This window comes from Bombina bombina, chromosome 1 (genome assembly GCF_027579735.1).
Source record: "Bombina bombina isolate aBomBom1 chromosome 1, aBomBom1.pri, whole genome shotgun sequence".
Classification (NCBI taxonomy): Eukaryota; Metazoa; Chordata; class Amphibia; order Anura; family Bombinatoridae; genus Bombina; species Bombina bombina.
This window is the reverse complement of record NC_069499.1, coordinates 1,127,752,139-1,127,765,046: the sequence shown is the minus strand read 5'-3', so window position 1 is coordinate 1,127,765,046 and position 12,908 is coordinate 1,127,752,139. Positions and strand designations below refer to the sequence as shown.

The window sequence follows — 12,908 nt, the reverse complement described above, 5'->3', positions numbered from 1 at the left end:
TATCTCTGGCGTCCCCCATCTGATGCAGATCTCCGCAAACACCTTGGGATGGAGAGACCATTCCCCCCGGATGATACGATTGCCTGCTGAGAAAATCCACTTCCAAGTTGTCCACACCCGGAATGTGGATCGCTGAGAGCTAACAGTCTCTGCCCATTCCAGAATCTTCCCTCATGGCTAGGAAGCTTCTTGTTCCTCCCTAATGGTTTATGTAAGCCACGAGGTAACATTGTCCAACTGGAATCTGATGAACCGGGACGACCCCAGGGGGGCCAAGCCCTCAAAGCGTTGAATATCGGTCGAATTTCCAGAATGTTTATCGGTAGAGTCGACTCCTCTCGAGTCCACCTGCCCCACAATCTCCCAGGCCTCAAAAAGGATGTCCCCTGGGACAGCTGTCCCGGACGGATCAACAAAGAGAGGGATTCCCTCACTCTGTTGTACAGAGATATCTATTGGGATAGATCTGAGTGATCGCCGTCCCATTGTGCAACATGCATAACTGAAGAGGTCTGACATGGAACCTGGCAAATGGAATGACATATATGCAGGATACCATGAGCCCAATCACCTCCATACACATGGCCACAGATGGCCTTGAGGAAGTCTGAAGGGCAAGACAGCTGGATGCAATCTTGGAACATCTCTGATCTGTCAAAAATATCTTCATGGATATGGAATTTATTATCATACCCAGGAATTCCACCCTGTTGCTGGGGACTAGAAAACGCTTTCCTTCGTTTATCTTCTATCCGTGGGATTGAAGGAGAAGAAGAAGAGCCCTGGAGTGATCCTCCGTGAGACTGTAGGACGGAACTTGGACCAGGATATCGTCCAGATAAGGGGACACTGCAATACCTCTGGCTTTCGCTACCGCAAGCAGCGCTCCCAGAACCTTCGTAAAGACTCTTGGGGCAGTCGCCAGACCGAACGGTAAGGCCACAAACTGGAAGTGTTGGCCCAGAAATGCGAATCTTAGGAACCTGAAGTGATCTCTGTGGATTGTCACGTGAAGGTAAACATCCTTCAATTCTATTGTCGTCATAAATTGTCCCTCTTGAACTTAGGGCAGAATCGATCTGATCGTCTCCATTTTGAACGATGGGACCAACAGAAACTTGTTTAGGCACCTCCTTCTTTGGGACCACGAAAAGGTTTTAATAATACCCCAGACCTCTTTCTGCTAGAGGGACTGGGGCGATAACTCAGAGAGAGGAGAGATCCCTCACACTTCCTAGGAATGCGTCTCTCTTCTCTGGTCTTTAAGATAGGTTTGACAGGAGGAATCTGCCTCTGGGTGGATGAGTCTTGAATCCTATCCTGTAGCCCTGGGCTATGACCTCCAGAACCCAAGGGTCCTGAACATCTCTTATCCAGGCCTCTGCAAAAAGAGATAGTCTGCCCCCATGTGATCCAGAGACAGATCAGGGGCCGCCCCTTCATGCCGATTTAATCTTGGTGGCCTTCTTACTCTGCTTGGTCTTGTTCCAAGAGTGATCTGGTTTCCAAGATCCCTTGACTGCTCGGTCTTCACGGATGGCTGCTTGTGTTGAGACTAGTCTGAACGAAAGGGACGAAAAGTAGACCCCTTAGGTTTATTCTTCTTATGCTGCGGTAGACCGGGACCAAAGAGAACCTTCCCCTGAAACGGGAGGCAAAGTAATCTAGACTTAAAAGTCATGTCGACAGACCACGATTTTATCCACAGAGCCTGGCGGGCTAAAACAGAAAAACCTGATGTTTTGGCATTCAGGCGAATAATCTGCATATTTGCATCGCAAATGAACGAATGAGCTACCCTTAAGGCCTTAATTCTTTCCTGTATCTCCTCGAGGTGAGTTTCTACTTCGACCATAGCTGACAGAGCATCACACCAATAGGTAGAAGCTCCACCCACCACTGCAACTGCCGCTGCCGGTTGAAAAATAAACCCTGTGAGTTGGAACATCTTCCTCAACATGGACTCCAATTTTTTATCCATGGGCTCCTTGACTGAAGAACTATCCTCAAGTAGAATAGTCGTTCACTTAGCGAGCATGGAGATAGCACTACCCACTTTAGGAATGGCCCCCCGCAGCTCATGTTGAGTGTCCGAAACAGGGAACAACTTTTTAAAAGAAGTAGAAGGGGAAAAGGACGAACCAAGTTTCTCCCATTTGTTCTTAATAATATTAGGTCTGTGGCACCACCCTGTCCTTGTAAACCATATCTAGCTTTGGGATCGAAGGTTCCTCTGTCAGTTTCAGTTCCGGAACTTCTAACGTAGCAAGCACCTCTTTTAGCAGGAAGCGCAAATGCTCCATCTTGAATTTAAAATCTGGCTCCTCCGCAGACAGATGCATAAATGTTGCTGATTCCGTCCCAGAAGAGCATCCTCCGAGGATTCGAAGTCGTCTTCATCAGCGGATAATTTATCAGAAACATCCAGTGGAGTAGATGACCCCTGGGATGGAGAGCTATGTTTCACCTTTCGCTTGTGCTTAGCAGGGCATGGTAAGGCATTGAAAGCCGCAGAAACCGCTGTTTGTAACTGATCAGCGAAATCTGGCAGCCAATAGGCCCCTCCCACAGGAGGATTAGCAGCGCCCTGTGGAGATGCATGTGCAATCGGACATGAGTGTAGGGAACGCACCTCGCGGGACGGAGAACCCTCAGAGGTCGACGGCTCAGTTATACTAAATTTATTATTCTTCTTAGATATTGCAATCTTATCAAAGCATGTGGAACAGAGTTGAGCAGGCAGATCAACCGGGACCTCCTCACAATAGACACAGTTATTAGTTTTAATTAAAGAGGGAGTATCCTCTAACATATCAGAGTCCTCCATAGCTTACGCCTTTATTATGGACTAGATAAGATTAAATGGCACCTTTATATCCCAATTGCCTGGGCACTCACCACCTCCTATGACCCGGACACAGAGAAACCGCTTCGTCTCCTACACCGCCGGACAAGAAGAGAAAGTTAAAAGAGGCCACACCCAGTCACATGGAGTGCCATGCAGGACCACCCCTGCACCAGAGAGAAACGTGCCAAAAAGGCCAACGTAGATCTCTCGATAAGAAACTGACTGTTCACAGACTGACTAAGCCACATCTCACACATGTCGCAGCAATAAACACAATAAACAATATTATGCACAAATCCCCCCCTGTTCAATAACCTCCCTTCTGGGGGTATTAACCCTTGATTCTATACAGATAAAAGGAGACACACTGTGACCCTGTCTTCTTACGTTATCATATGTGTATAAATGAAACAATCTTACCAGAATCTATGCAGTGGAACAGGAACAGCCCTTTAAGTATGACAGGGTAGTAGCATCGCTCCTGACATGGACTTGAGAGCAGAAAGCAGGCAGCGAAACTCGTCAACGCTGATTGATTATGGAGCTGTTAATCTGAGTCATGATGGTTTCGCAGAAAGACTCTCCCTGCATCTCCGGACTCTAACTTTCACTCATGCTCTCACTGAGAGGCTGACAGGACTACTTAAAACTCCATTCCCATTGCGAAGAGTACTACCCTTCATAAGAGACTACCTTGAATCTTCCGACACTTCTCTGCCAACCTCCTGTGACGAAAGGCAAAGAATGGCTGGGGGATAAGGGGAGTGGGGGAGGTATTTAAGCCTTTGGCTGGGGTGTCTTTGCCTCCTCCTGGTGGCCAGGTTCTTAATTCCCACAAGTAATGAATGAAGCAGTGGACTCTCCTCTCATTAAGATGGAAACATTGATTTTGAAAGCAGATAAAAACCATAGGCCCATGAAGTCTGCCCACATTTCTTTTTTTTTTTTTTTTTTTTAAGATTAACTCTTTTATTACAAGTGGTGTTAACACGGATCATGTACAAAATAAAAATGAACAATGGAATTGGGTTTAATTAAGTTGACAATAAAAAAAAAACAACAACAAAAAAACAATGATAAAATAAGGCTTTAGCACACAAGTAACAGCTCTGTATGGTAGAGTGATCAGGAGAGCAAGTGCGTGTTTTTTTTTGTGGTAGAAGTGAAAAGCATAAATCTCTCTAGTGGGAAGCCAATAAAGCATTAGAGCTGAAGTCAAAAGTATATAAATAAAGATTGATGCAGAAAAGATCCAGCTTTCATTCACCTTTGTTTATACCATTATGCTGGAAATGATAAGTTATAAAGAGTATGATGTCATCAGATAAGCTAGGGCTCAGGCACAACAGATACCTAACCTATCCCATCAGCTGGTGCCTCAGTCCCCATTATTAAATTGTCACTAAAGTTCTATAATAATATAATATCAGGTTTCCATTCATCATCTAGGGCTCTTTCAACTGACAATGTAAGTTTCCCTCTTAAGCCAGCACATAGTGTTTGGGTAACACATCTTAGTCCAAGATCCATCTGAAGAAAAAATGTCCAATCAATGTTGGCTTCAGTTTTGCACACAGTGTCTACAGTATCTGTGATGCTCCCCACAAAAGGCAAATTACATCCATTCTCAGCCAGAAATTTCCTTTAGCCCAAGGAGAGGGAACTTCACATTGACTGGAAATTGGCTCCCCTTGAAATGTTGAGTGGTTCAGCACCTAAGCCATGAGGCATTTTTAAGAATCTTATTTAGAATAAAAAGTTATATTTGTAATAACTTTGTGCTGTGTTTTTGGTAAACAGTCCATAGGAGGAGTAATCCCTTTTCATTTTATTGGGTCAGCATTTATGCTTCATTGCAAGCTTGTGCGCAGTATCGGCAAACTGCTGGGCACTGTTCATCATATCAGCAGTTTTTTCCTCAGTTCTTCCTAACCTCTCCCCACGCTCATTTAAAGCTTGGCTGGCTTTCTGTACGGCACTTGTCACACTGTCAGCTGCAGAATGAAGAATACTGTTTCCTGAAAAGAGCCGGGATTGACAATTGACAAATTCAGGCTTTCCATCAGGGAGGTACCTCTGACATGTATGATTTAGGATCTGATTTGGATCTATCCCGTTGACTTGTCTCAGCTGCTCGAGAGACCATTGAGACCTCCTTACAAAATTGGAAGAGCCCTCAAATTGTTTGACCTTGGTGATGAACACCTGGGAAGGCCTCTTGTTTGAAACTGATAGGCAGATGTAGGTGCGATATTCTCCCTGACCCCCTGTTGCTAAGGACAGCCCCAAGCATCCGCTCATCCTGCGGGGTAAACACTTCTTTACTAATGGTGGCTTTAGCAGACATTCTACCCAGGTGAGAGGAGACAAACCCGTTACAAGACTAGCACGTCTGGGACGCCGCACTATTTAGTGGCCTCGCTATCCCGGGGCTCACACTCTGTCCTGCGGACTCCGTACTCTAACTGCAGCAGAGCTGGGGCGCCGACACGTGTCTCGGGACAGCCAATCCTGAACGGCTAACCGGCCCGCTCTGAGACCGTAGGGAGGGCAAAAAAAAGATACGGGAGAGAGTCAGAAAAGGGAAAGACAGTGTGAGAAGAAAAGCAGGGGGAGGTAGTGAGGGAAGTGTGAGGAGAGGTTCAGGGAGAAGTAGTGAGGAAAGCGTTAGGAGAGGTACAGGGAGAGGTAGTGACTGAGGGAAGTGTTAGGAGAGGTACAGGGAGAGGTAGTGACTGAGGGAAGTGTTAGGAGAGGTACAGGGAGAGGTAGTGACTGAGGGAAGTGTTAGGAGAGGTACAGGGAGAGGTAGTGACTGAGGGAAGTGTTAGGAGAGGTACAGGGAGAGATTGTGACTGAGGGAAGTGTTAGGAGAGGTATAGGGAGAGGTAGTGACTGAGGGAAGTGTTAGGAGAGGTACAGGGAGAGGTAGTGACTGAGGGAAGTGTTAGGAGAGGTACAGGGAGAGGTAGTGACTGAGGGAAGTGTTAGGAGAGGTACAGGGAGAGGTAGTGACTGAGGGAAGTGTTAGGAGAGGTACAGGGAGAGGTAGTGACTGAGGGAAGTGTTAGGAGAGGTACAGGGAGAGATTGTGACTGAGGGAAGTGTTAGGAGAGGTATAGGGAGAGGTAGTGACTGAGGGAAGTGTTAGGAGAGGTACAGGGAGAGGTAGTGACTGAGGGAAGTGTTAGGAGAGGTACAGGGATAGGTAGTGACTGAAGGAAGTGTTAGGAGAGGTACAGGGAGAGGTAGTGACTGAGGGAAGTTTTGGAAGAGGTACAGGGAGAGGTAGTGACTGAGGGAAGTGTTAGGAGAGGTATAGGGAGAGGTAGTGACTGAGGAAAGTGTTAGGAGAGGTATAGGGAGAGGTAGTGACTGAGGGAAGTGTTAGGAGAGGTATAGGGAGAGGTAGTGACTGAGGGAAGTGTTAGGAGAGGTATAGGGAGAGGTAGTGACTGAGGGAAGTGTTAGGAGAGGTATAGGGAGAGCTAGTGACTGAGGGAAGTTTTGGAAGAGGTACAGGGAGAGGTAGTGACTGAGGGAAGTGTTAGGAGAGGTACAGGGAGAGGTAGTGACTGAGGGAAGTGTTAGGAGAGGTAGTGACTGAGGGAAGTTTTGGAAGAGGTACAGGGAGAGGTATTGACTGAGGGAAGTGTTAGGAGAGGTATAGGGAGAGGTAGTGACTGAGGGAAGTGTTAGGAGAGGTATAGGGAGAGCTAGTGAGGGAAGTGTTAGGAGAGGTACAGGGAGAGATAGTGAGGGAAGTGTTAGGAGAGGTAGTGAATGAGGGAAGTGTTGGGAGAGGTAGGGAGGGAACTGTTGGGAGAGGTATAGGGAGAGGTAGTGACTGAGGGAAGTTGCCCACATTTCTTATAAAGTGTAGGCTTAATTAGTTTATAGGATAACTTTATGCTTATCCAAGGCTTTCATGAAGTCTCCCACACTGTCTATTATTATTATTATAATTTATTTGTAGAGCACCGCCAAATTCCGTAGCGCTGGGTACAATGATAGGGGTATACAATGACAAGGATTTGTGATAAGATACAAAACTAAACAAATCTAGTACAGGAGGAAGAGGGCCCTGCTTCTGGAGAGCTCACAATCTACAGGTTTATCTTTACTACTAAACCTCTATTGGAAGTTTATTCCATGAATCTACTGCCTTTTCTGTGAGGAAGTGCTTCCGCAAATCACTCTTGAACTCGCTAACCTTCAACTTGAGTTCATGAACCCTTGTTCTCGTGTTACTCTTTTTATGAAAAACGTTTACAGCCTCAACTTTATAAAGCCTTGTAATATACTGAAAAATTACTATCATGTCACCTCTTTCCCTTCCCTCCTCTAAAATATATGTTTAGCTCACTGAGCCATTCTTTGGGGGTTTAATTTTTCAGACATCTACCATTTTAGTAGCACTTCTTTGAACAGATTACACTTTATTGATATCCTTCTACAGATATAAGCGCCACATTATCAAGCTCCAAATGGAGCTTGATGCTCCTGTTTCTGTGCGAGCCTTCAAGCTTGCCGGAAACAGCAGTTATGAAGCAACGATCTAAAGACCGCTGCTCCATAACTGATCCACTGCCTCTGAGGCTACGGTCTTCAATCTGCCCGATCCTATAGGATTGGGCTGATTTACACACCATGCTAGTGGCCGATTGGCCAGGAATCTGCAGGGGGCAGCATTGCACAAGCAGTTCACCAGAACTGCTTGTGCAATGATAAATGCCGACAGCATATGCTGTCAGCATTTATTGATGTGCGGCGGACATGATACACTACATTGTATCATGTCCGTCTGCACTTTAATAAATCGGTCCCATAGCCTTTAAAAGTATATAGTCAAGATGAGGTCTACCTAGTGACCTGTAACATGGCTTGCGAACCTTACTATTTATGTTGCAAATACCTATACCTATACTACCAATAATTATTTTGACCTCATTCCATAGAAAATAACTATACTCCCAATTTGTTTAATCTTACTTTTAGAATCTACTACTGTAATTGGTGAGTACCTGTGCCAAACACCTATGTGATATGTATCAATATTTTTTTTCTCTATAACTGTATCTGTATTTTTCACTCCACAAAAGTCTATAGGCTCTGCATTCTCTTTCCATTTATTTAGTTTGTCCTATAGCAAAGTATCCAAAGAGACATACATGCTGTGATATGTTCTGCTAGTATCCCCAGACTTAGGCTAAATAACATATGTATATGCCCCAATTATTCAGAGTATGTGAATCTAGGATGTCTCAGGACATTATAAACATAAATAGAAAATAATGGAAGCTGATTTAATTGTTGTACCTTAAAGGGACAGTCTACAATATAATTGTTATTGTTTTAAAAGATAGATAATCCATTTATTACCCATTCCCCATTCCCCAGTTTTGCATAACCAACACTGTTGTATTAATATACTTTTTACCTCTGTGATTACCTTGTATCTAAGCATCTTCTGACAGCCCCCTGATCACATGACTTTTTATTTATTATCTACTAGTCCTAAAGCCCGTGTACACGGGCCATTTTTTGCAGTACAGCGTTCCCACCCCTTGCTCTCTCTCTCTATCCCCCCTCTCTTTTGCTCTCTCTTTCTCCCCTCTCGTTTGCTCTCTCTTTCTCCCCTCTCTTTTGCTCTCTCTCTCCCCTCTCTTTTACTCTCTCTCTCCCCCCTCTCTTTTACTCTCCCTCTCTCCCCCCTCTCTTTTGCTCTCTCTCTCTCTCTCTCTCTCTCTCTCTCTCTCTCTCTCTCTCTCTCTCTCTCTCTCTCTCTCCCTCCCCCTTCTCTTTTGCTCTCTCTCTTCCCCCTCTCTTTTGCTCTCTCTCTCTCCCCTTTCTTTTGCTCTCTCTTCCCCCTCTCTTTTGCTCTCACTCTCTCCCCCTCTCTTTTGCTCTCTCTTCCCCCTCTCTTTTGCTCTCTCTCTCCCCCTCTCTTTTGCACTCTTTCTCCCCTCTCTTTTGCGCTCTCTCCCCTCTCTTTTGCGCTCTCTCTCCCCCTCTCTTTTGCGCTCTCTCTCCCCCTCTTTTGCGCTCTCCCCCTCTTTTTTTGTGCACTCTCCCCGCTCTGTTTTGTGCACTCTCCCTCCTCTCTTTTGTGCACTCTCCCCCCTCTCTTTTGTGCACTCTCCCTCCTCTCTTTTGCTGTCTCTTTCCCCCCTCTTTGCTGTCTCTCTCCCTCTTCTCTTTTGCTGTCTCTCTCCACCCTCTCTTTTGCGCTCTCTCCCCCTCTCTTTTGCGCTCTCTCTCCCCCTCTTTTGCGCTCTCGCCCTCTCTTTTGTGCACTCTCCCCCCTCTGTTTTGTGCACTCTCCCTCCTCTCTTTTGTGCACTCTCCCCCCTCTCTTTTGTGCACTCTCCCTCCTCTCTTTTGCTGTCTCTCTCCCCCATCTTTGCTGTCTCTCTCACCCCCTCTCTTTTGCTGTGTCTCTCCACCCTCTCTTTTGCGCTCTCTCCCCCTCTCTTTTGCGCTCTCTCCCTCTCTCTTTTGCGCTCTCTCTCCCCTCTCTTTTGTGCACTCTCCGCCCTCTCTTTTGTGCACTCTCCCTCCTCTCTTTTGTGCACTCACCCCCCTCTATTTTGCTGTCTCTCTCCCCCCTCTCTTTTGCTGTATCTCTCCCCCCTCTCTTTTGCTCTCTCTCTCCCCCCTCTCTTTTGCTCTCTCTCTCCCCCTCTCTTTTGCTCTCTCTCTCCCCCCTCTCTTTTGCTCTCTCTCTCCCCCCCTCCCTTTTGCTCTCTCTCTCCCCCCTCTCTCGTGCGCTCTCTCTCTACCTCTCTTCTGCGCTCTCTCTCTCCCTCTCTTTTGCGCTCTCTCTCCCCCCTCTCTTTTGCACTCTCTCCCTCCTCTCTTTTGTGCACTCTCCCCCCTCTCTTTTATGCACTCTGCCCCTCTCGTTTGTGCTCTCTCCCGCCTCTTTTGTGCTCTCTCCCCCCTCTTTTGTGCTCTCTCCCCCCTCTCTTTTGTGCTCTCTCCCCCCTCTCGTTTGCTGTCTCTCTCCCCCCTCTCTTTTGCTGTCTCTCTCCCCCCTCTCTTTTGCTGTCTCTCTCCCCCTCTCTTTTGCTGTCTCTCTCCCCCCTCTCTTTTGCTGTCTTTCTCCCCCCTCTCTTTTGCTGTCTCTCCCCCCTCTTTTGTGCTGTCTCTCTCCCCTCTCTTTTGTGCTGTCTCTCTTCCCACTCTCTTTTGTACTCTTTCCTGCCTCTCTTTTGTGCACTCTCCCTCCTCTCTTTTGCTGTCTCTCTCCCCCCTCTTTGCTGTCTCTCTCCCTCCTCTCTTTTGCTGTCTCTCTCCACCCTCTCTTTTGCGCTCTCTCCCCCTCTTTTGCACTCTCCCCCTCTCTTTTGTGCACTCTCCCCCCTCTGTTTTGTGCACTCTCCCTCCTCTCTTTTGTGCACTCTCCCCCCTCTCTTTTGTGCACTCTCCCTCCTCTCTTTTGCTGTCTCTCTCCCCCCTCTTTGCTGTCTCTCTCCACCCTCTCTTTTGCGCTCTCTCTCCCCGTCTCTTTTGCGCTCCCTCCCCCTCTCTTTTGCGCTCTCTCTCCCCTCTCTTTTGTGCACTCTCCGCCCTCTCTTTTGTGCACTCTCCCTCCTCTCTTTTGCTGTCTCTCTCCCCCCTCTTTGCTGTCTCTCTCCCTCCTCTCTTTTACTGTCTCTCTCCACCCTCTCTTTTGCGCTCTCTCCCCCTCTCTTTTGCGCTCTCTCTCCCCCTCTTTTGCACTCTCCCCCTCTCTTTTGTGCACTCTCCCCCCTCTGTTTTGTGCACTCTCCCTCATCTCTTTTGTGCACTCTCCCCCCTCTCTTTTGTGCACTCTCCCTCCTCTCTTTTGCTGTCTCTCTCCCCCCTCTTTGCTGTCTCTCTCCACCCTCTCTTTTGCTCTCTCTTCCCCTCTTTTGCGCTCTCTCTCCCCCTCTCTTTTGCACTCTTTCTCCCATCTCTTTTGCGCTCTCTCCCCTCTTTTGCGCTCTCTCTCCCCCTCTCTTTTGCGCTCTCTCTCCCCCTCTTTTGCGCTCTCCCCCTCTCTTTTGTGCACTCTCCCCCCTCTGTTTTGTGCACTCTCCCTCCTCTCTTTTGTGCACTCTCCCCCCTCTCTTTTGTGCACTCTCCCTCCTCTCTTTTGCTGTCTCTTTCCCCCCTCTTTGCTGTCTCTCTCCCTCTTCTCTTTTGCTGTCTCTCTCCACCCTCTCTTTTGCGCTCTCTCCCCCTCTCGTTTGCACTCTCTCTCCCCCTCTTTTGCGCTCTCGCCCTCTCTTTTGTGCACTCTCCCCCCTCTGTTTTGTGCACTCTCCCTACTCTCTTTTGTGCACTCTCCCCCCTCTCTTTTGTGCACTCTCCCCCCTCTGTTTTGTGCACTCTCTCCCCTCTCTTTTGTGCACTCTCCGCCCTCTCTTTTGTGCACTCTCCCTCCTCTCTTTTGCTGTCTCTCTCCCCCCTCTTTGCTGTCTCTCTCCCTCCTCTCTTTTACTGTCTCTCTCCACCCTCTGTTTTGTGCACTCTCCCTCATCTCTTTTGTGCACTCTCCCCCCTCTCTTTTGTGCACTCTCCCTCCTCTCTTTTGCTGTCTCTCTCCCCCCTCTTTGCTCTCTCTCTCCCCCCTCTCTTTTGCTCTCTCTCTCCCCCCTCCCTTTTGCTCTCTCTCTCCCCCCTCTCTCGTGCGCTCTCTCTCCCCCTCTCTTTTGCGCTCTCTCTCTCCCTCTCTTTTGCGCTCTCTCTCCCCCCTCTCTTTTGCGCTCTCTCCCTCCTCTCTTTTGTGCACTCTCCCCCCTCTCTTTTATGCACTCTCCCCCTCTCGTTTGTGTTCTCTCCCCCCTCTTTTGTGCTCTCTCCCCCCTCTCTTTTGCTGTCTCTCTCCCCCCTCTCTTTTGCTGCCTCTCTTTTGATGTCTCTCTCCCCCTCTCTTTTGCTGTCTCTCTCCCGCCTCTCTTTTGCTGTCTTTCTCCCCTCTCTTTTGCTGTCTCTCCCCCCTCTCTTTTGTGCTATCTCTCTCCCCTCTCTTTTGTGCTGTCTCTCTTCCCACTCTCTTTTGTACTCTCTCCCGCCTCTCTTTTGTGCACTCTCTCTCCTCACTATTGAGTACTCTCCCCCCTCTCTTTTGTGCACTCTCCCCCTCTCTTTTGTGCTCTCTCCCTCCTCTTTTTTGCTGTCTCTCTCCCCCCCTCTCTTTTGCTGTCTCTCTCCCCCCTCTCTTTTGCGCTCTCTCCCCCTCTCTTTTGTGCTCTCTCTCTTGTGCACTCTCCCCTCTCTTTTGTGCTCTCTCCCCCTCTCTTTTGTGCTCTCTCCCCCCTCTCTTTTACTGTCTCTCTCCCCCCTCTCTTTTGCTGTCTCTCTCTCCCCCCTCTCTTTTGCTGTTTCTCCCCCCCTCTCTTTATCGCCCCTCTTCTGATCTCTCTATCCCCTTCTTTTTAGAGCTCTCTGTCTCAATCACTCACTGTGCACTCGCCCGGCATCTGGCCCCACCCATGTCACGCTCGGCCGAGCCCACGGTGCGGTCGATCCCTCCCACATCACACCCTGCCCCGCCCATGCCACACCCGGCCCTGCCCACCTTCACCCACCAGGCACGCCCACTCCACCACATGCGCCGCCAGGAGGAAGACACTGACAGAAGGCCAGGTGTGTTTGTCCTCGTGCACAGTCTCTACTGCGCATGACAGCTTCAGACAAACACACTTGGCCTTTTATTATATGGGATTGACTTGCATTTATTACTGTGTTGTGCTAACTCTTAAAAAACTCCTTGGGCATGACCACAATGTTATCTATATGGCCACCATGAACTAGCAGTCTCCTGTTGTGAAAAGCAAATAAAAAAAACATGTGATAAGAGGGTGTCTATAGTAGCTTAGAAACAGGCAGCCATTTAGTGGTTTAAATGTTATAAAGTATATTAATATAACAATGTTGGGTGAGCAAAGCTGGGGAATGGGTAGTGAAGGTGTTATCTATCTTTTTAAACAATAACAATTTTAGTGTAGATTGTCCCTTTAAAGGGCCAGTGTAATCATTTTTTCCTGTCAACCATTTGAAAAAAATACAGAATCTAAACATGATTTTT

At 47.9% G+C, this 12,908-nt stretch overlaps 1 protein-coding gene across 1 annotated transcript; it reads right to left on the bottom strand.

The window, feature by feature from the left end:
• Nucleotides 1-3,795: 3,795 nt before the first annotated feature.
• Nucleotides 3,796-5,690, bottom strand: LOC128641469 (syntaxin-binding protein 6-like). Its single transcript, XM_053694100.1, is given in 2 exon segments — nt 3,796-5,126; nt 5,128-5,690. Coding segments are annotated over 2 exon segments (510 nt in total). The 5' UTR covers nt 5,196-5,690; the 3' UTR covers nt 3,796-4,684.
• Nucleotides 5,691-12,908: the final 7,218 nt, after the last annotated feature.